Here is a 25,466-nt window from a genome sequence, read left to right as displayed (position 1 = left end):
TTTCAAACGAGAGGTCTTGATACCTTAGAGATTTCCTTGCATTCTATGAAGCAAGTAGTGTCATTATAAGATGTTATAGATAAGCTAAATTAATATATGACATAAAATAAGCCTTCAAGAAAGAAAAACTATTTACCAAATTTAAATGAAAAATCATTTACCAAATTTTACCATTAATAAAAAAAATACTTGTTTAGAAATAGTAGTAATGATTTTTAAGGTTAATGATAATGATGCTTACTTATATACAGGGCATAAGCTTTTATAAAGTATCCCTTTATCATAAAGCTTTGTTAAACTGATACCGATAAAACGTAAACGTTATGGGAATTTCGTTGGTAGTAAAAGGAAAAGAAAATTTGGGCCGGCCCGCTTAATGAAACAAATTTTCTGAGCGGCAACATCTAAAACCTTAAGCCCTTTGTAGTGCGTCGGTCCTAAAGCCGGTTGACCCGCGGCGCTCCTTTGTGCCGCTACAAATATTGCTAATTACGATTAAAAAGAAACTCCGGACTTTGTGTGTCCCCGTTATGTTTAACACCTATTCTTAATGTTTGCCATTTTTTTTATATTAATGTTAAAATATTTTAAACAGCTTATTTTTCATAGATTGTTTTGAAAAAATATTAGCTTATAAATATTTATTTTCACTTTACGCTGTATTCCGCATATAGTATAGTACTGTTAAGGCACAGGTTAAGACATTCCGAGCCCTACTTTCCGCCAAAATTTCGAGACATTACGTGTTGAGTGGAATTATTAATAAATAATAATTGATCCTCACGAGTGGGAATCGAACCCATAACCGTCGCGTTACAATAACATGTTTGTGTCCCTACGCCATGACGGCCTCATTAGAAACACCTAATGGGGATAAAAAGAAATAAACGTAAATATTAAACATTTTTTATTTAATTGTTACCCCAAACAACTTTACCTCTAACATTAAAGTACTAGAATGTTACCGTGTTCGACTCTGTAGAGGTGTGTACATACGAGTATGTGTAGCCGCCTACGCCGTAGATAGCGCTTAGACTTTTTTTTATTATTAAAAGAACACAGAATAAAAACGTATTTATTATTGAATTTCTAAATAGCTATCGACTTTTATTTTTATGCTGGTATTATGGATACAATTTGTTCTCAACACGCAATGCCTCCAGGATTCGGTAGAAAATGAGGAACGGGGTATCTTAATACTAGGTTCCCTCTACCTTCCTTGTTATGTGTATGGTACCGCGTGAAGCTAAAATTAATATCTTTTATTATATTTATGAGTTACTCATATGCCATATTTTACTTTAGTTAACTTTTACAACGTGACCTACGTTTAGGGATATTAGGGAAAAAATCGCAACAAAATTTTATGACCGCAGCGCGACACCCCTCTAATAATGTCTGCTTAAGGACGGCTGTAACATGGGGCACACATTTACGCACTGTTAAATGGAAAAAGCTTTTTTCGTAGTTAGTGTCACAAAAATTGTTATTAGATTTAATTGTGTTAGGTGATGGAGGCAGTTTTCTTTACTCTATTTATTGTTATAGCTTGATAATATTAAAATAACTGAATATATTAAGTACAAAAAATATATTTTCTAGTGTAATAAAGGTTTGTAAATTTAAATAAACTTAAATATTTTTGATTTTGTTTGGAATTTGAGATTTTGACAACGAATGGTTTTTATTTCTAGAACATTTAACGGTCAAGATTTTTTTATTAGCTACTAGCTAGGAAATACACTCTTAAAATTAAGAATTATCATATAAATACAATGTTTATACAATTTGCCTGATCGCAAACTAACTTTTAGCAGAAATAATTCAATATTAATATAAGAATTTTCTCATTTATTTTTGCATGTATAACTTTAATAAATATATTGTTTACTTTCGTTTATATTAAAACTTTAAGGTTTCTTCTTTTTATTCATAAGTCTGATATTAAAGGTCGACGTTTATAGCTTCACACATTTTTTTTAAACTCTCTGTGGGTGATTGCATTATATTCATATGTTTAGTTTAAGTATATTAGATTTGGCAAGAATATATTTTTTCACGTGTTAAAAAATCACTTCGAAAATGTATTCCCTCATATTTATTCCCCCTTTTTTACATTTTCCTTTTTATATTTATTATTTATTCAATCTTCATATATATGTATAATATTGTCAAATAGTTCAATATTTCTTTATTCATCGTATTCGTTCGTCGTGGTGTCATTATGAGTGCCTATGTGGTATAATAATATCAATAATAATAAAAACTCTACATACTGCTTAAACCATTAATTATGTTCATAAAGTTCCCTCGAATACATATAATGGAATTATGGAAATAAATCCATAATTTATACCTTGTACTTGTGTTTGGACGTACCAGCATATTGCGGCTGTCAATAGCGCTGGCTTCTTGACTGACACCCATAATGTGAGGATTGCGTGGACGGAAATGGACATTTTGTATTCACGCCGGGAAACAACGGCGGTACACTTTAAGTGTCCATCAGCCATCATTTATACAATAACAAATGAATTATTAAGATTCGTATCCACCCTTGCCTCACAAACAACTCGAACTGATGAGGCACTCGCGACGAAATTTAAAGATCCATTAACTTTGTTTTAATTCAAGCATCTAAGTACTTGAAAAGTCACTTGAATTTTACTTGTAGATAGAAATTTAAATTAACAGCTTTGTAAAATCAATAAATTGCGGTTCAAATAAGTTTTGAAGTATGCCTACCGATGTTTAGTGAAGGGAATATTTTGTACAACAAGTAGTTGTTAGCCGTTAATTGTTGCTTTCGGTGAACTAGTGGTTGGAAATATTTTGCTTCTGCTATACTAAAAAAGTTTTTACTAATAATACTTGTTTCGATAACTATTAATTTTCTATAAATAGAGAAATAAACAAATTGTAACGCCTTTGAGGCGCAATAGCACAAAAATATGACTGACTGTGGGTTCGATCCCCACTCGAGGGAATGAATTATTATTTATATAGTTGAGTTTCGCAACTCAGCACGCAATGCCTGCAAAATTTAGCGGAAAGAGGGGAACGGAGTGTCTTAACACTAGGTACCCTCTGCCTACCTTGCTGTATGCGGGAGTAAAGCGTGAAGCTCTACCTATAAATAATTTGCGTTTATAGATTTAAATCTACAATCATAGTAGGTACGAGTATATTACTAAAATGGAGGAGATTTCAATGAATACAATATTATAATTTACGCACGCAGTTACACACATAGTTAATTACGGTCATTTAATTTAATATCGTATCAGTAACATAATTAATTAACAATATGATGTCGTAATTGATTCAGCTACCCGCGGCCGCGCCCGTCTCGGCCACGCCTTGTCACACGCCGCAAAACCGCCAAGTAACGCAGTGTCATTTCACGCTTAGAATCTGTGACGGATGACACGTGCCACGTTATACACGCATTGGAAATATAATGTGACCATAGCCCTAATGTCTCAATATAAAAAATAAAAAGTAATAAAAAAATAACAAAATAAAATATATATACGTATAAATATTTTTTTTGTATATTTATATGATTTCAAAATAACTATGTTTTTTATCTGTCTCTCTGTTTGTATGGGCTATTCTCCGGAACAGCAGCACCAATTTTTATGGGACTTTCACTGCTCGTTAGAGGGGGCTATGGAACATATAGGCTTCTTTTATCCCGGAATTCCCTCGGGATGGGGGTTTACGCGGCAATACTGCGTTTTCTGTGTGCGCATCAAAATAACAATTCATTAAGTGTATAATAGTATAGATAACTATACTATCATAACCAATCAATTTTCCCTTAAAAAATCGCTCTAATAATGTTAAGATTGGGCAAAGCCGCGCGAGGGCCACTAGTGTAATATACGATTAGGCCGAGGAGAATTAAATGAAATCGTATATTTAAAATTTTAAAATAAAAAAAAATCGCATCTATCCTGACTTAAGATACATACACGATTTAAGATCAATTTCAAGATAATTTATTAAGCGCCAATTATATATAAACAAAATTGAACTCCAATTTAACTTAAGCAAACCAAATGTGAATACGAAGAAGCTTAACAGAATAGATAAGGTTATAGTTAATTGTTTAGTCGTGTGAAGCCAGTAGTGACGGACTGCGGGAGGCGGTATTAGACCTCGCCACAGCGAGCGCGGTGGGATCCAAGTTATTAGGAGATTTGATCATGCGAATAATACTCGTTTTATACATTATATTGCCTTCGAACCCATCTATTGTGCTGAGCTCATGTGATATCGTCTGAGCTATTTCAAATTTAATATCTTTCAACTGTAATATTATATTACGTAATAACAGAAATTCTTTTATACTTTGTTGCCATATAAAAAATATGATTTTTCTAATAATGGTATTGGTGTGCTGGGTTTTAGTGTTTAGTTTTGAATTTTTATGTAAGAGATATTTATTTAGTTGTAATTTTAGTTGTAATTAAGCAACGTATATATATGTTCATATAGATTTGACTTGATTATCTTTAGTAATGTAACAATAATATGGCAACTCACTAGAAGTTTCCTAGTCGACTATTTTTGTAACATAAATTAATTGAGCTCGAGGAAGTATGTTATGGTTTTCTTGCAATGATTCTACTGACTATATGACGTTACATACGTGTAGAACTTAGGAGCAAAGTTGTATTAGTACAAAATAATATATAAATGGGATATATTGGAGAATGGAGAATTTTACATATGAGATACAATTTAGGTAATCATAATGCCATGCAATTATCATATAGCACCCTAACAAACTGCAAAATCATATTAAAAAAAAGTCTAGGAACTATTTTGCTTCAATAGAATTTAAGCCAAAACATTTGCTGATAGATTTTAAGTGAGAATATATTTTTTTCTTACACCCTTACGTATGCACAACTCGACATGCCTCGCACTCCTGATCGGGTCCGAGCGTGGTCTTATTGGCGTCCACCTCAAATCCAATCGACTAAAGTGCACGGTCTTATACTTTCGAAGTTATTCCACTGAAACGTATCGGCATTTGACAAGGTTCAGGTATTGAAACACTAGTGGTACTTGCATGTACGTACATACATATGAAGATCTTGTTTCGTAATGTTGGCTTAAACTGTATATTCATTTTAAATTTCATAATTTAAAGTTATTTCTTTCAATAATTTAAAGTTATTTCTTAACATGTTAAGTACTACTACCCACTTTACGCCATAAACACCGTATATTTCGTTTGTTTTGCGAACTCTACACACACCGTAAGTAACAAATAAAGCTATTTTGATAACACCTGCCCAGTTGCTATTTGTTTTTCGTGAGCAGAACAAAAGTTAAACTATAATGTGTTCTGAGAAGTAACTAATGGGTGGCAAGTTTCAGAAGGTACTTAAGCGGCCAATTCTTGAGGCGAGACTACTTTCTGAGTACACATTACTGGTGGTGGGCGCCGGAAGGTGCTTTCTTGGCTAAATCTTAACTATCTACTTAAGACAGTGTCAGAGCGAGCACGCGGCTAAATTGAATAAGCCCCTCGTCCTCCACACCTCCCTTTATCTGCTTTCATTACATGAGCTTCAATCAGAAATTCGGTTCAATTACGCGGTAATTTGGTAAATCAACGTGGCATTCTATCAGCTTCTTCCAATGTTTTGTTTGGAGAGAAGCAATTTAGCGGTACCTCCCTTTTTAATTTAGCCGTGTAACCGATATGGCTTTACATATTGAAAGCGGAATATGCTATGAATATTGAAATCAACTGATTAATTTAGAATGCTGATTCTATTAAAGGAAAAAAATATTAGGTATTATATAGAATAGTACATAATATTTTTCCAAACAGAAATTTGATTACAGATCAAGGATCATGTTACTAGATATACTCTTAATTATTTTTTTAGCTTCACACTGTATCCTCCATCGTAGCAGGGTAGGCAGAGGGAACCCAGTGTTAGGACATTCTGTTTTCCGAATTTTTTGAGGCATTCCATGTTAAGTGGAAGAACTCAACGCTGGGTTATTATTACCTTGGTGCCAGAGAGAACAAATATTAATAAAAAATACTTCATTCCTCCGAGTGGGGATCGAACTCAGATCCATCGCGTCCCCTGCGCCATTACTGCTAAAACGTCTAAACTTCTTTAAATTAACAATATCAGAATAAGGGCTCATGAAAAATGTAATACTCACATTATCATGATTTCATTGGAAACAGGCGTGACATACTATAGCACCGTAAATGTTTTATTAGCCACACACATTGTCAATTTTGATGAAGGTTTTGAAGGTTCCCATCGCGAACAACTGACCAATGGAATGGCAGTGGTGTGCACCCCCTACAACTAATAATATATAACCGCGGTGTCCTCATAAAAATATGTTTAATGCTGTCGTAAACATTCGATATGCCGCTCGGCGAACTGAAATGTACTCTAAAAGTGTATTGTACATATAAATCCTAGAGTCTTACATTTTATTACTCACCTCTATTGATACAAACGTTATGGCTACGTTAAATATTTATAGCTGATTATAATCTAAGAGAATAATGATTATTTTTAATAATAAGATATTTTGATATCATACAGCCTGATATACGGTGCTTAACTACGCTTCGGTTTCGTTTCAGTGGTCGCATTCTGATAAAGATAACATATATTTTTATCTGAAAAAAAAATATTTAGTCTTAAATATATATATTTTTTAAGTTTTATAGTACCTGCTTGCTTAACAATTAAAAAAAGTATTATCATACAATACAACTTTAACAAAGGCCGATTTTCCTATTGAATTGTCTTGAAAATTTACCCAAGCTCGGTGTTCTACCCCACCCTATTAACCACAAGTTTCGTTATTAGCAACTGTTGGAAAGTTTTGGGGGAATAACCTTCATTTTAGTTGATATTAAATTCTCAGTTAAAATATCTTTGTCACTCAACTTATGATTAGAGATATCGTAGAGACCGCGTAGGTACATAGCTTTACTCGATACATTAATTAATAATTTAAATTAGTATTAAATCAAGAAGGTACTTTATAAGTAATATCTATGTAATAAATACAATATTTATTATTAATAAAAGAAATACTGAAGCAATACAAATATTATATATCCAAAAAAATGTCTTATTTGCGATTTTTAATAATTGAATTATTTAATCTAAGCATGGTTCGAAAACATTCTTCTTAATTGATTGTAATAAAAATATTTTGCATAGTTCACTTACAGGAAATAAATGGAAGAGTAACGGTATACAATAAATTACAAGCAAACTTTATGAAAAGTTTACACAATTTTCAAAGGGCCGTAAACAAGATCAAATAATTTAGGCGAAATAAACAAAATTATACTGACATTATCGACTTTAGTACTTTAAGGAACAATACAAATATTATTTCAAATATTTAGTGAACAGATTACATGTGTTATTTTCAAAGTGATTAAAAAGTCAAATGCCAGTAGGGCTCGAGGGTTCCGTATAAATTTCAGGATTATTGGTCAACGGGAAGTAACAGTTGACAAACTTAAGTTTGCACTCGCTTTGTATGAAATTGACTATAAATATTTTTTATCTTAACACTGTATCCCGCACATAGCAGGGTAGACAGAGGGAAACGGAGGCATTGCGTGTTGAGTGACAGAACTAAACGCAGCGCTTTGTTCGACACCATAGCGAAGAAATGAAAATATTTAATTTCCTCGAGTAGGGATCGAACCTACAATCTTTTGTGTTTACAGTCACAGGCTTGTGCTTTACGCCACAACTGGCCTCAAATAAAAAATCTTATTTCAGCGGGTTTACTTTTAGATTTTACAAGTTTATACATATTTTATAAAGTTTGAGATCTACTTGGCAATTTACAATATGATTATTAAAATGAAATATGAAATCTTTATTTTTTACTGGACAGCACATTTAGAGTATATAAAATTAATCAGATAATTTCTACCTTGAACCGATATTAATCATCCACCCGACCTTAATTTGTTTACGAGACCTGACGTCTAATATTATAAAATCCAATTATTATGGTCTATTACACATTTTACGTGATGTAAATTTTAAATTCTATTATATGTTTGGAAAATATTAAATATTTAATATTAGTATTGCGGTGTTAAGTTCCGCCATTCAACACACAATGCCTCCTCCAGTGGAACTCTGCCTTACTTAGGTTAACTCTGCCTTCCGTGCTATAGGCTAGATACACCGCGCAGCTAAAAAAACTATATTTTATGGAACGAGCAAAGAAACAAAGCCAAAACATAAGAAGCTACGTATTTGGTGTAAAAAAATAAAAAAAACAAAGTAAGTATATATTTTAACATCTCTATACATTAGGTACAAGCCAGTAATTATTTTGTACGACCCAACTTCTGTACTTGACTCTGCTGGAAATACAACGAGGACTTGATAAATGGATTCTGTTACCTTTTCTTGTTTAAACAATAATTAGTTACTTCGAAACTAAATCAGTGACGTATATTTTTGCAGAGCGCGGAAGCACTTTCATTCCATCATAACTTTCCAAACTTATCTTAGTTAGGGACGATCAATTTTCATTTTCTCTCGATGACACAACTTTTCGAAGAGATGAATTAAAGTACTGTTAAATTGCTTTTCTATGAGTAATTTTATAGTGCACAATATAATACCGTAACTACAGTTATATTATATGCTAATAAGTTGTATATAATAAAGGTCTGTTGTGGAGGACGGGCATTAAGTAGGAATGTAAACGCGAGAGGATGTGGGTTCGATTTAAATGTTAAATTTCAGTCATTTCTTCGCACTAGTGTAAAGGGAAAATGCTTTAAGAATTTCCCGGAAAATGAGAAATATACTGAAAAGAAAAGTTGTAATAAATATCTTGAAAATATAAAAACAATATAATGGTAAGCTACTTTAAGCATAATCAAGACAATACAAATTATGAACTCTAGAACAATAATGCTCATTGAAGAAACTCTTATTACAATTATTATAAATACATATTTATTAAAATCCTTTCCTTTGAAGTTACATTACAACCCTTGTGCTAATTTCGTTTATGGTGAGGCAGTATTCAAATCTTCGATATAATTTAATTGACCTACTTTATTAATAAGATCTATTCAAATCTTTACCTCAGAGTCGGTTGTAAATTTCATATTTTAATTCTGTACTAAATATGAATATCTTAAATTATACATTTTACTTATATTTGAAAGTCAAAGTCTAAAAGGCCAGTCGTGGCGCAGAGGAACAAAGAATGACTTTAAATACAACAGGTTGCGGGTTCAATTCCAACTCAAGGAAATGAAATATTTAAACTTTTCACTTCTTTGCTCTATTGTCGAGGCAAAGCGCAGCGTCAAGTATTCGGCGGAAAATCGGGAACGGATTTTTTTTACGCTAGGTTCCCTCTGCCTCCCTGTTGTTTTGCAAATTGATATTAAAGTAACATGTAATTAATTTTATTCTTAAAATAATACGAAACAATAAAAAATAGATTAACAATCATTCTAAATATATGTATAAGCTTTAAATAAACATCGTACCTATCAGTAATGTATAACGAGGTCCCGGCAGATTTGTTTTCATTTCTTCCGCTTCAGGCGTGTATTTACATATTATACAAGCCGGAAGACCTGCGTAATACATTTGCAAGATGATAAACAAAACGAGAATCAGGAAGTTATATTTTACAGAATTTTCGACAGGCGCCAGTTTATCAGGGGGAGAACTAGAACATTTGTCAAAAATTAAAACATCTATAATAACTGATGTCTAAACGGAACTGGGTTTAAGCAATTTTGAACTTTATTATCGTGAAATGTAATGTATACATGTAGTAGTAAGTTAAAGCGAAGGGTAATCTATTGTAAATTACAGAAAATTGATTAATGTTTTAAACATCATAGAGAACAAAATTAAAAATGACGTCCTCTTACTTATGCCAGCATTCATTTATTTATTCAATATGTTGCATTGTAATATGTAGGTAATTTTAATTATATTCACCTATAATCATTTTATTTATATTGTTTTAAATCTATTATTAAATTACGGGAGTGTACTCTTCAGTTAACGTATTATTATTTTTTCTACATAAAACCATAATTATCTTTAGTATTATTATTAACTTAATTGTATGTATTTCATTGTAGATAAATATTGAGATAGGGCAGCTTATAAATGACTCCCAACATATATAGTACAGATAATTGGGATGGGCACAAATATGTGCCTCGCCTCACTGCTCGAGGCTTAATATGGGGGACCAAATACCACCTTTTTATACAATTTATAGTCAAATCCTAGTGCATACTATCAAAGCATATTAATAGGGATACTTTTAATTATTGATAAATATAATTAACAATAGGCTTCATAGACATATATGTATTACAATAAAGCCGAAAATATCAAAGGTTTGTAATGTTATACGGTAGAAATTATAATCCTTATATCCTATAGTCTTGTCTAAGGCTGGTAACGTAATCGTTTCATATATTTCTTTTGCTGCAAGTAAATTCTTTTCTGTTTAAAGTTACGTGACATATTTTTTCTTTAATTTATTGTTAAGTTAACAGTACCGACCATAATATTCTAAGTGAATTGTTTTTGGACTAACCAAATATTATATTGTATAACAATCTTTTAGACAAAGTCGCACCGTAAAGTCAATATAATGGTATATTGTTTGCGAAAGCAGTGAAAAGAGAGGCCGAACATCTATCATGCTCAAAGACCACACTAGATAGATTGATCGGCGGCGGCAAATATACCAGAGGCGAGGAAATACTGAGACAAAAATTGTTAGACCATACAAATGCGCTGTCGATGTCGTGACAGAAGGATTGATAGTCACCGTCCGTCGTCCACCCTTATCTCGCCTCACCTTTGGAAATAACTAGGAAAATATGTACTGTCGCTCTAATTTACTTTCGCTTTTAAACGTGAAAATTATAACTGCAACTTAGTTTAGATATATGCGGATAACTATAGAAGTATAGATTATTGTTGTATTATAACCAAATTATTTAAAATCTTTACCTAAATTGTGGCCTATGTCTTATTTTGATAAATATGTTATATTATTGTATAGTTTCATCCAAATCGGTTTAGTACTTTTTACGTAAAAGTAAAACAAACATCAATCCTCAAAAACTTTGACATTTATAATATGAGTAGGATTAATAGGATAGTAAGATTAACAAATATATATTATATTTACTTGAAAAAATTTATATAAATATTTTTTTATAAATGTAATTTGATGAGTGGCCTGTAGCAATTCTGATAAAAACAGCAAAGACTAAAACGAGTCCTCTAGTTAACATCAGTGTAGTATGTCCTCTAGTGAATAACAACAACTATTTTTATTTCTCCCAAAAAATATCCATATCACTTAAGGTTCCCTTGTTCATAAGTGGGGAACACAGTAAGATCATGTCAATCTCATGTATTAAGTCGTTAGTTTACAATGCTCAAGGGAATTTCCAAACAAAGATAGATTAGAAAGCACAACATGAAGACGCAGAGATGAAAAGGAGATCGGCCTCGCTTCGTCGAGAGCAGATGTAATCGGATTTCGTATCTATGTATGATTTATATGGGCTTTTCTTAACAATACAATATTTTTACTGTTATTGTATTCGTACAGTTGTTATACTTGCTTTTTAAAACTTAACAAACCCGTATGTCAGTATATTATGATAGTATAAATAAGGTTCTAGAAATAGAGGCCAGTCATGACGCAGAGGCACAGACTGTGAGTGTAAGCGCAACAGGTTGTGGGTTCGAGTCCCATTCGAGGTAATTTAATATTTTCATTTCTTCATTCGAGGCAAAGCGCAGCGTTAAGTTCCGCTACTCAATACGCAATGCCTCCAATTGTAGTAAATCATATTATGTAGGTATTATCACTACGTATATTTATGAACTATCACTATGCTTTTTATCTTTATTTACAAAGTAACTGACAACTCTGATTAAAAGTATTTGTTTTAGAATTCGCGATGTCTGAAGGACACGGCACTGGAACTTATCCTGCACGCTCACCCATTTCCAGCTCTACAACGGGCCATTCTAGCTCCAGTCACAGGTACGTCTTTTCTCTCTTAAATACATAATTTAGCATTCTGTTATTGTTCACATAAATGGAACTTTATTATGCATTTTTTTATTTAAGATGATAATTTTTAACCTGAGGAAAATGAAAACGAAGCAACCCCAGAAGTCTATACGTAAGGCTATGTTATGACGAAGCCTACATTAAAAAAGTCAATTTGTAAGAAACTAAAATATACATAATAGTTTTAAAATAAATATTTTTATTACTTTGAAATTTATTTTATATTTAAACGAATAGTCTATTATTTTAAAATCCAATTGAATCCTCTAAATAATAGTTTCGGCACAACGTGTCAATGCAATTTTAAAACCTTTTAGCAAAGTTCAAAAGGCTATGTAAAAGCTTAAAATTTAGCAGTGACTCGAGCAATAAAGCCACCAAATGTGCACCTAAAAGCCCATAAATTTAATAAAGACATTTCTTACGATAAAAGAGTGCTTATCGAGACTCTAAAAAAACCTTTATTAATGCACTTACATTCTAAAATTTCCTTTGAGCTTTGAAGCCCTCCGAAATTAATCTTAGTTCTCATCAAAAGGATCGTGAATGTTCCGCATTCCGACTGAACCCATTGAATAGGAGGAGGAACCCACAAGAACCACTCGGTGGGACAAAATTTGATGTGTCAAGTGGAATAAAACAGCCAGTGTGGTCTTTAATTAAATGCAAATATAGAGCCTTCCAATACATACTAAATAAAATACTTCTTCAAACAAGTAGGGTTTCTTATGATTCGCACATATGTAGAAATTAATTGTAAGTATAACCGAACCAAAATCGTGAAGTTATACAAATAAAATCCTCAAAAATTAAAAAAAAAACAGAAATGTTTGCAATTTTATATTTACACTAGCGGGTGCGCGCAGCTTCGCTTGCGTATTTAGGGGTGAATTCTAATATACTATGAAACATATGTTCAATTAAATACTTTTAATAGTCTGAATTTCAAATTTTATAAAAATTGGTCCCGATTTAAAAAAAATCTATACATAGTTTCAACCCCTTATTTGCACCCTTAGGGGAAGAATTCTAGAAAAGCATGAAATATGTGTTCAATTAAATACTTTTAAGAGTCTGAATTTCAAATTATATAAGAATCGGTGCCGATTTAATTTTTTTTCCATACAAACTTTCAACTCCCGATTTGCGCCCTTAGAGGGAGAATTCTTGAAAACGATGAAACACGTATTCAATTAAATACTTTTAAAAATCTAAATTTCAAACTTTATAAGAATCGGTGCCGATTTAAATTTTTTTCCATACAAACTTTCAACCCCTATATCACCCCTTTAGAGTTAAAATTTTTTAAAATCCCTTCTTAGTGGATGTCCAGATTACAAAAGTAAACATCTGTCCAAATTCCACGTTTCTACGTACAGCGGTTACGGCTGTGCGTGCGTCTTACCTCAGTCAGTGAGGACAAGTCCTTTTATATATATAGATTATCTATCTATATATATAAAATCGAAAGGTCACTCACTCATCACGAAATCTCAGAAACTACTTGTGCTAGGAATCTCAAATTTTGCATAGGAGTTATTTATAGGAAGTAGGTGCTCGCTAAGACGGGAATTTGCAACATTCGACTTCTAAGTTGTTGTTTTTGGGGTTGAAAGTTTGTATGAAACTTCGTTACTACAAATGCTAGGAGTCTCAAATTTTGCATGGACGTCACTTATAGGACGTAGGTACTCATTGAGACAGAAATTAATAATAACGTAGTTCACGCAGGCGAAGCCGCGGGCGGACCGCTAGTACTTATATATAAAAATATAAATATTATAAAATAACCTGAGATGTTACATATGTATACACTTTCTCTGTTTTTTAACAAAATTGATAGCGCTTTGTTCCCAATTTTCGTCTGAATCTAGTATTTATTAAATTTATACGTTATAATCTTCATACATTGAAAAGGGCATCTCCAGGCTAATAAAAAATTGACGTCCTCCCCTCCGGCCGTGTGCTGCAGGAGTGCTGTGACCCTCTACATTAATTTAACTTATTCGTGAGAAAATACTTTAAACTTAGTAGCGAGAATGTTCTTTCATTTACATTTTTAATTTTGATCTAGTTACAAAAGCAGAGGCAATTAGCACTTTATTTAATTAAATATCTATCTATAACGATGTTTTGAGTAGTTCTGTGTAACTTTAATCTGTATACTCATGTTTTGCACCGATACATACTCGTATATTATCGAAGATTTTCGTAATTATTTCATTTTTTTATTCGAGTATCACGCTTTTTCGTAGTGGCGAAGTAAATTTAATAATTATTTAAGACGCTTGGTTCTCGAATTTCTATCCATTTTAGAGAGGAGTGACTGTAGCAGGTCTTAAAACCGCCATTTGTCCTACCCAAGAATCAAGTTTGCAAGAACCACAAAAAAATTCATTGTTTTATGGCTCTTTTGCATCTTTAAATTGGCACAGAATCGGAATTTTCAAGCAGGCGAAGCCGCCTGGGTTAGCTAGTTGATAAATATTTCTAATAATAGACATTCTCAAATTTCGTCCATGCACAAACAGCAGCCAGTACAATTTTATTATTTGTAAAGATTTACTAAATAAAGCAAAATAATATTAAAAATATGGCTCCTCTCTCAATTGTCACATTTATAAAGAGAATGATCGGGAATTAAAAAGATAAAATATCGACAGCTTCAATAACACAGATTTGTTATGAAGTAACATAAATCTGTATCGGCAATAATCTAATCTCTGTTATTTATTCTCGTTTGTTCAATGAAAGAATGTTTCTGTCGCAATATTAATTTAATGCTAAATCTTTAACAAATAGTATTGTATAAAGTGCGGCGTTGAGTTCTGCCACTCAACACGCAATGCCTCCAGAATTCGGTAGAAAGTGGGGAACGGAGTGTATTAACACTAAGTTCCCTCTGCCTACTCTGCTGTGTGCGGGATGAAGCTGATTTATACTATTGTATATTTTTAGCATATAAATAACAATCACATATTGATTTGTGGCCTCAAGCGTGTGCAGTTAAACACGACAGGTTATGGGTTCGATTCTCATTGGAGGATGTTAAACATTTAAAATTTTCATTTCGTCACTCTGGGAACGCGCGACGTTGAATTCCGCCAGTCAACACTCTTTAGAATTAGGCGGTTTACCGGGTTCAGTAGGGTCTCAACGGGAAGGAAGTGTCTTAACACTACGTGTCCATGTTCCATCTACTTACCCTGCAATATCCGGGATACCGTATAAGAGAGAAATAATTATCACTTATTTTATTATGATCACTTATTTAAAGTAATTTCTATCAAATAATGAACAACAGTGAACTTCGAAATTCATCCGTATAACTTCACCTTAGGCAGCGATCCTCTCTAGTGACGTCACAATTTTATGTAATTAACGTACGTAGCCCGTGCCAGGTCTGCTTACACTGCAGACCAACATGTAGAAGTCAGATGGTTTGGTACACTTCATAGTAGATATTTTTCTGTTAAAATAATAATTTATATCATTAAATTATAGAGTGTAAAATAAAATAATGATACTAACCACTGATGATCTTACCCGTTCTTTTTGCATACCGAAGACCAGTTCCAGAGTAAGATCAATAACAGAAATAAACAAAAAACATAAGTAAATTTTAATAATAGTTTTAAATTAAATAAAGTATAAGCAAGTTATTCTTGAGTAGTGTGTACCATATTGGTTTAATATATAGTATAGCATAATATATTTACAATGACAATTGTTAAAATAGCACCTTACAATTTTATAAAATGAAACCATCTATTTTGAAGTCTCTAAAGTATTTATTCGATACAATTAATTTAGTTTAATAAATACAGCTAATCTGTGTTTTTAGAACTGAAAAATAACAAAAGCTAAAGATATTAATGGACGACTGTCAGTCAGTAAACATTTATATCGGCCTATTGGTTTTAACAGGCGATAATATGTTTTGCTTAACGTTTTCCATTTTAGAAATGAATAAAAAAATGATACATCCTTCATTCTTCTTCATTCTCATTGTTTATTGAAAAAAATAATTATTACGACGTGGTAAAAAAAATATATTAATTTTAGTAATTCGTTAGTATTATGGGGCATATATAGGGAACATGGTAATTTTTTTTAACTAGCATCCATTTGCAGACTTTGCGTAGGCCTTAACCAGCATGCCCCTGTTGAAGATCCAATTATGACATGATAGCATTAATAATTCTGAGTAAACCTGCCACTAATTTAATATATTCGAGAACTCTGCAGTGTACGAACACCGTACGTTCCTGCGCTCAGCAGTGCCCGCCGCGCGCCGAGACATGGAAATGCTCTACTGAATCTATTTACCGCCTAAACCCCTTATCTACTTTTTACTCAGCAAAAAACTGAAATGCAATTTTGAAATTAGCTATGCTGAAAATTTTAGAGAATGCATTCGCTTTTGTTGGATAAGGGATACGTATCCAAAAAATCAACGGCTATTCGGGCTTCTTTCACATGTGGATAAAAGAGGAACTTTGAAATTCAGAATTTTAGAGCATGTGCTAAGAATATGTATGAAATTGCTTAAAAATATATTATTTTATTTGTTCTACAACTAGAAATATTGTAAAATTGTGGCTTATTAAAATCTTTTACATATTTTTTATTGGTAAATATTATAGTAACTACTCTACTCTACTCTCTCTCTACTCCAACCATACTAGCTATTTATATTACCTTTATATATCTATTTTTACTACCTTTTACTATAAAATTGTAAACAGAATATATTATCTAAATAGTTTTAAGTAAACACATTAAGGGATACACACAAAATATTAATGAGGTTTTCATATCGTACATGGGCCTGGACTGAAACAGCAAAAGTCATTAATACCTTATAGGGTAGAGCCCTGTGCGGTCACAATTTTGCCTGTTCACGATTCGAGACGACCCTCGCCTCGTGTTAGCTTTCAAATTGAACCTAAATAATGCATGATCTAACCTTAAAATCTCATTTTATGTTATTACTTTTACTAGATGATGTTATTTGAGCGGTATTGGTTTGCTATCTAAATGCAAATACCGCTTTGACCGTAGAAAGTGAGACAGGACAGCGTCTGACTTTTGTTATAAATAATACCTTGCAAGATCTTTGGGGATCTATTAAATAAATAATATCTTTCATACTTTTTTTTACTGCAACTTTATCTAATTGTTGTAAATATTTTGATTTCTTTTTTATATCATAATTTTATAATATGAAATTGCTAATAATTTCACTTAAAGTGGCCGATAATAAATATGAGTGACATTTTTTAAATTAATTTTAAGCTAAACTTACTCTGTCTTAAGTCTTGTACTTAACGTAAACTAATGTCAATATAACTTCTATAGTATTGATGGGAGCGTGGAGTGTTTAGATAACCCTCACTGCAACCTATGGTTGTAGGTTCAGTTCCCGCTAGAGGTAATATTTTAAGTTGTATATTTTTGTTAATCAATCTTTAATAAATCAATTTTTAATAAATTTATCAATCTTTAATAAATTTATTCGTTGAATTCAGGGACTTCGAAGGTATCATGGCGCGGTAGGACATCGACTCGCTGTAAACGCGACGTTTATTGTGGATATATTTTCATTCTTTTTCATGAGATCTTGGTAGCACAGAAGCATAAGTGAATGATTGTGAACGCAACGGTTGTGGTTTCGATTCTCGGGGAAATGAAATATTGTATCCCCTTTTTGGTAACGACGCAAAACAGAGAGTTCCGCCATCACATGAATTCGATAGGAAAATGGAATACATAGTATTTCCTCTACTAAGTTTGAAACTAAACATAATTTAATTTTTGTAAGTAGGTAATCTATTAACTGGGAAACAGCTGCATACCGTAAAACTAATAATAATATACGAAGTGAAAGTCGTATAATAATATAATAAAACAACGATAACAAATTAGTTGAGTCACTACGTTCATTAGTCTAACTTCAAAACAAGAGTAGATAATAAAATTACCCCTTTATAATGTGTTAAGTGGAAACGAATCGTATACCATCATCAATCATAATTGCCCCCTTTCGTCTCACCTAATCCCCACATGGAATACCACTCGAATATTGTTTGTTCATGTACTCCAGAACTAATTAAATTCAAAGGTTAAATAGAGGTACCTCTCACTAGAATGAGATCCTTTATTTGCTTAAAAGTCTAACTGAGCTTTTGTGAACCATATTTTATACTCGATAACGTTTAACTTAGTTAGTTAGTTTTCAGGTTACTTAGTTCAGCCTATAGTAGGTAACTGCAGTAAATCTAAGTCGCAAGCATGCAATGTAAGTACTTATGTTGTTAGCATCTCCGTAGTTGTAAGAAGGAATTTCGACGTAGCTCGATGGGAACGTATAGCTTAGTTGGTCCGAGCGCTTGGACGGTTTCCAAAGAGGCGCGGGTTCAAATCCCACTAAGTTCAATTTTTAATACGTCTTCTTAATGAGTATAAATAACCGCTTTGTTTAGCGTTATTCACGAACGAGGATTTTAGTACTGTAAGCCTAAGTTTATGTGGTTTTCCGAAATGATATTTACCCGAGTTTCCGAGTAAAAACGTAAGAAAGAACATCAACATCTCTAACACATAGGTATACGAAGAGTCCATTCCTATTCCATCAACTTGTCCGTCACTAAAAGAGGAAAAAAATAAAACGCTAACTGACCACATGTCGAGTCCCCCCACTCTCCCCGCGCGGCCCTCCCCCTCCGAAGTGAGTGACGTCTCAGCCGCAAAGAAGCTCCATTAACCAACAACTTTAAGGGGCTCAACGAAGATGCGAACGCGTAATAAATAAAGCTCTTGAGACAGATAAATTATCTTTGACTTGTGCACAACCACTCCTGACAAATTATACAAATAATTTGTCAATGTTACTAAAAATATTGTTTCAAAATAAAAAAAATACAAGACATATATTTTGAGTAATTGGTTTTGGAAGAAATTATGATTGAAAATAAAAATCACTTTCACGCTGTATCCCACATATAGCATAATAAGCAGAGGGATCTACTGTTAAGACACTCCGTTCTTCACTTTCCGCCGAGTTTTTCGAGGCATTGCGTGTTGAATGGCGGTACTTAACGTCAGGCTTCTTGCCTTGGTGCCAGAGAGAATTAATTAAACTATCAATAAAGAATAATTCATTCTCCCGAGTGGGCATCGAACCTACACAACCATCGCGGTAGAGTCACACTCTTGTGCCCCTTCGCCGGGACGACTTGAACAAATTATGATTGAGGTCATAGAAAATATATCATAATTTCAATGTAAACTGAACGCCAAAATTGAGGTAGGACATCGAACAGAGCAGGGGCTGACGTTGTTAAAGTTTTAATTGCTTTTATCGTGGGCTTTAGCTTTAAAAGCCTGAAAATGCGTGTGACTATGTACAGTTATCGAATTAAATCTTTTAACGGAAAACGGTTTAATGGCGACACTCCATTAAGTCTTGCGGTCGAATTGGTCACATGGCCCCTTTAGTGCAAATTACGTTACACACACTGTCACGTAATCTGCTATTAATAAATTTAAAGGGAACCATTTTTTTAAAACATAATATTTTTCTGGTAAAAACGACTTATTATATTCATAAAAAATATTGTCGAAGTACTTGTATCACGTACATGCTATTAATAAATAACTTATCAGAGTAAAAGTCAAAATAAGTGAAACATATTATAATTAAAAAAAATAAAAGAATTGAGGTTGCCACTAATATAGTAGATAATAGATAGATAGTATGTCCGCCATAACCTAAAAAAAAAAGAATAATCAAACCCTGATTGCAATCAATAAACAACACTACCCCTATTGAGAAATCAGTTAACAACTACCAACGAGAACAAAATGGCCGCACCCGTTGACAAAGTGACCGTTAGTCGTTTATAGATTTATTCAACGAATATAGCCCACGTATAGTCCATATAGTTAAAATGGTTTGGTTTGAATCGTGAACAATATGTCATAATAGCGACGCGGGGCTATGCTCGGGTTGCATCAGTCGTCCTGCCATTGTCCCATACTATCCAATTAACATGGAACACGTCAAGCACATTGATGTGGAGTGATGTTTCGCTGTGTCACTAATTATCTGCCTTTTGTTACGCAAATATTGTATGACCGTACGTTTGTTTGTTTATAGTGTTGCCAACTTCGATATGGTTCTGTATCTTAATAATATGCTTGTAATTAATTATATCTGATGAAGCAAGTTTCCATTGGATTGCCAGTGCCTTAACATTTCGGCGGAGAGTTGGGAACGGAAGTATATTAATATTAGGTTTCCAGATTCCCTCTGGCTACCTTGCTGTATGCGGGTTACGACAGCAAGAAGCTAAAAAAACCAAAAAAAAGTACGTCAAATATGTCAGGAATCCACGATACATTATGACGAATATAATCAATCTTAATTTTCACATTCGAACACCAAAAACGATGACGAAATGACTTTCTAATTAAACACATTTGTCCCAAACAATCGCAGAATATAATTAAATAGGTAAATAGCAAATAAATTCTCCCCCTAATGACCTAGAACAAATCATGCTTCTATAAGCAATCCTCTTACCCTAAGCCCCCCACATAAGCCCAGCAATAGAGATATGATAGAGGTTATTAATTAGATGTCGTTACGTCTTATGCCATTTCATTGTGTGAACGCGGAAAAACCATTGCCCTAAGTGAACATCCCTGACGACGCACAGACATTCCCCTCGACGTGTGCCGCTCACGAATCGATTACCATTAAATCTAAGTATAGATATCATATCTAAATTTTCGTTCTTCATGTTATTATAATTTCTTGGAGTAAGCTTTGTTATGTTTGTTTCTTGTTTAGTTTTTGTATGTACGTTTCTAAAATGATTAGAGTTTAACAGGCATGTTTCGTAGTGCGGTATGTAGAGCTCAAAAAGAGATTTTTTTTCTAGTGACTTACATGCATTACTATCTATACTAATATAATAAAGCGGAAGAGTTTGTTTGTTTGTTTGTTTGTTTGTTTGAACGCTAAGATCTATGGATCTACTGGTCCGATTTTCATTGTTTTTGTTTTGTATGAAAGCTGCATTCTTCCGAAGTGCTATAGGCTATATAACATTACATTACACATATAAACTTATATATTTTAAAATACTTTCTAATTTGACATGCAATTTATTCTGCCATGTTAATAACAACCGTCGCGTCGCTACGCAACCGTTACCGCGACATTTTGATATTCATCCTTATGAACATAAATATAATAGTCACTTTTAGCATTTTATCTAGATTGAAATTATAGTTTACTGTATAACATTCTAATAAATAATTAAGGAGATGTCACTGATTCGAAATGACCTAGCCACCTAGCGGGCGGCACAGTATGACCGACGCGAACGGGCAGATGACGTTGACGGTTTTATAAATTTTCATACATTTTCGAACTATTGTAAATGTTTATGTAATTATTTGCTGTTTATAATTAATTTAAACTTACACTTTGGTTCTCTTCTTATTTTATTTGATATTGCCCGCTAAAATTATCCTACTTAATAGAGAGAAATGTTTAGTTATTTCATAGAGTCGATATCTATGTACGCACGGAAAACTTTAGGTACTTTTTCTAATATTGAGAATACTTTTACCTTTAGTTACTTTTAATCCTTTTGTTGGTTCATTTCAATAACTCAGATATTTTTTTCTAATAATGTGTATCTACTTATTATTCTTTTGATTATTTAAGCTTATATTTTCTTACTAATTCTATTGAAAATTGAAAATAATTTCATGAATATATTTAATAAATATTCTTATAGTTGAAGCAGGCGTAGCCGCGTCCGGGTCCACTAGTACAACTATAAATATGTACCTAAAATTAACATAAGTTACAAAGGTATCCATATTGTAAAGGTATATATATTGTAAAGGTATATATATATTGTAAAGATAAAAAATGCATTTCCCAAAACAATCTTAACCAGCTCCAGCAATTTTACATTTTATATAATACAGAATAAAGCCAGTATAAATTGGTGCATAATATCATTTCGTTGAAAGTGTAGTTCGCTCACAGGAACCCTTATTGATATTGAAACCCATAACATTAAGTAAATATCGTTTACCCAGTTCCAGGAGTTTCATATTCTTTAGGAAATGATACTTGCGCGTACCGTATTAGGATTAGAAATATAATATAAAGAAAACTATATAAAAAGCCGGTTAAGTGCGAGCGGGATTTGTTCAGCGAGGATTCCGTACCAATTTCATGATTGTAGATCAACTGAAAATACAATTTCTAAAAGTTGACAGAAAATCAATGCATAAATGCTTGGTATATTTTGATTGCGTTAACTTAGAAGCTTGCTTCAAGAGGCCACAGATCTGAATATTGGATATAAATTTCAGCTTGATACTTCTACGTGATCTTCATATAAATGGTCTTGACAGACGGATTCCGTTTTTACTTGTTGAGGTACGGAACCCTAAAAAAGCTAAAGCATAGTAATGATGTATCCAATCTATATATGTATAATTATATACAATCTATATAATCCATTTGCTTAATATCACTATATATTATAGTGTCGTATTAATTTCTCGGTAAAATCGCCACCGCGTCAACAGTTGTACACAAAACTAATTACACGATTCCGCTAAATTTACTTGCCAATTACGAGCACAGCATAGCTGACAGCAAACGGTGGGTACAATTACGTACTGCATGCTGGCGGCGAATTGAATTTTATTTTAAAGTCCGCGGTACGGGAGCGGAGTGTTGCCGCCATTTTATGCGTAATTTGATATTCGGATGACAAATTACTCCACGAACACCCTGTATACAGAGTGCGCCTGTAATTGTAGACTGACGTGGCGTGGCTACGTAGAACGCTGCTTTATCTAATGCCGATGATATTATAGATGTTTCTGATATTTTTTTCTAAGGAGGCCAGTCGTGGCGCAGAGGCAAGCGTGTGACTGTAAGGTTGTGGGGTCGATTCCCACTCAAGAAAATGAAATTTTTAATATTTTCATTCTCTTCGCTTTTCCGAAATTTAACACGCAATGCCTCCAAAATTCGGCGGGAACAGGGGACCAGAGTGTTAAACTAGGCTATCTTTCCCTACCCTGCTACATGCGGGATACAGAGTGACGCTAAAAAATATAAATTTACTATTAATTTTCACATATTGTTATATCTTACTTTTTCACACCCGCGCTGAACAGCACAAGAACTATAATCAACGCTACCAGCTATTATAGCACACAGAAAAAACAGAAGTCAGAAAAACAGATCTACCTCTTTTACTACTCTTTAACATGTTACGCAGTTGACATCGAAATATAAATCAGTTCGACGTTTTTCACATATTAATTACTTATTACTTAATGAAAGAAAATTATTCCAATTTTCAATAAATATAAAAAAATATTGTTTATAAGTTGACGATAAACAAGCAAAACAAGGATGACCATTAAAATGAGAGAGCTCTAATTTCTTAAACAAAACTTCGCTACAATGACTCGTTATCCTGTCTTCAAGCGGTAATTGGATGGACGTAATTACTGTTTGCTTGTAAAGCCATCATCTTATCAACTCGGAAAGGGTATTAGCGAAAAATATGAACTAAAAACGGAATATAACCGTAGCCAACCAACCAACCTACCAACCGGTTGTAAACCTACCAACCGTCTTGCGGGACGAGACAGGGACCCAGTGGGAACATTATTAATATCCTTTAAACTCGAAAATAACGAACCTCTCAAAGGGTAGACGTCAAAACAAGGCAATTATAAGATGAGGTAATTTAGGTTGCTGTATAATCTGTAAATTTTCAGCGCCATTTTCAAGGAAATACACCATGGGCGGTATTTCATATTCGCATACATCTTATGCTAATTAGCCGAGATGATGATATAATTCTGTTTAAGAATTTCAACATCGTAAGTATGACGTAAACGACCTAATTATTAATACAGAATTTTCTTAATTGGAGTAGCGTTCTTCATCGTTGTAATAACATGGGTCTAGCTATCTTGTAAGACTGAAAATAGATGCTTCTTGTATTTCTTATTATAAAATTTTAATTTTAATGCATTATATTAAGGGATTAAAACTCTATAAAATTTTATTTAAAATGTACTTATTCCATCTATGATAATTGTAAAATAAAAAGTTACTTTTTTCATATAGCTATTAAAATATTCATATCTGTTCATGAAATTATTTTGTTAAATTAAATTGAAAGTGTAGGCAAAGGTACTCTCCGCTCACTTTTTTCACTTCAAATCATTTCTATAAAAAAATAGCGCAAAGAACTCGCACATTTACGAAGACTAAAGGAACAATTTCGTTAGGTGCCCGTTTAAAAATTTGCTGACTTCAAAGAGAATTTTAACAACGCCTTTTCCCTCTTTGTTGACTTTTAAAAAAGTATTTAAAACAAAAAATATTTCCACAGCCTTTGCCTTAGTTGAAATTATTTTAACGAAGTATCTTTATTCGCTGAAATTTTCTTTCTAATTACACTATAAAATTATTTTTGATTTTTCCATGTAAGTTGGATCGATTTTATAAAATGTAAACTTAAAGCTCTTCATAATGATTTTTTATTTTATACTTTTTAGACTTAGTAACATCAGAACTAACAATATTTTTTTAAATATTGGGCTTTCAGGTGGTAGATGGCCATAAGCAAAGAGCACCGCGTTATAGTAAAATATAAAAAATATTTATATATCTTATTACTTGTAGTAAGTGTTGCAATCAATGAGCAAAGTAAGTCTCTAAGCAAGATAACGTATAAAATTTAAAAAAATCCCTAGATAAAAATAATAGCAATTTTATAAACAAACATTGTTTACCTACATAGTATTTAATATCCTAATCTACTTGAAAAACGATACTAAATCTGATATATTTTTCGGTACAAATATTTTTGACTTGCTGTATTTATGAAGGAAAAACTTTAAATTGCTTCCGACCCAGTTCGAGTGCCTATTGAGCCAATTCGCCGATTACCATTATCCAAATTTCTCTAAACTTATGTTACGAGTATGTATGTAGGTACTCCATTAAAGTTCAATGTAGAATATATGTAAGAAATAATGTTTAAAAAATATTTCTTGTATCATTGCTTACTCGTCTTTCATTTAATGTAGAGCAAAACAAAGCAGCCATTTTCTCAGAAAATATACTCATTATTAGTTTTGTATGGGCTTGGCCCATATGAAAAACGTAATTTTTTGGTGCAGTATCTTGGCTTCTTCAAATTTTAGTTTATTTTTTTTAATATAGATATATTTATATAATAAAAGTGGTAGGGTTTTATTTTGTA

At 32.6% G+C, this 25,466-nt stretch overlaps 1 protein-coding gene across 2 annotated transcripts in view; it reads left to right on the top strand.

Annotated features, from left to right (window-relative positions):
* The window catches only part of Ten-a (Teneurin-a transmembrane protein), a 266,172-nt gene that overhangs the window by 147,891 nt on the left and 92,815 nt on the right, over positions 1-25,466 (top strand). For both annotated transcript variants that reach the window (XM_085201214.1, XM_085201213.1), the window contains exon 6: positions 12,009-12,102. In XM_085201214.1, the coding sequence (XP_085057340.1) occupies positions 12,009-12,102 (94 nt within the window). The remainder of the gene's footprint in view (positions 1-12,008; positions 12,103-25,466) is intronic.

The sequence above is a fragment of the Heliconius melpomene genome, chromosome 17, assembly GCF_056956725.1.
Source record: "Heliconius melpomene rosina isolate 202511_hmr_F chromosome 17, ASM5695672v1, whole genome shotgun sequence".
In the NCBI taxonomy this organism is placed as follows: Eukaryota; Metazoa; Arthropoda; class Insecta; order Lepidoptera; family Nymphalidae; genus Heliconius; species Heliconius melpomene.
The sequence above is the reverse complement of the archived record's forward strand: the minus strand, read 5'-3'. Positions and strand labels throughout refer to the sequence as shown.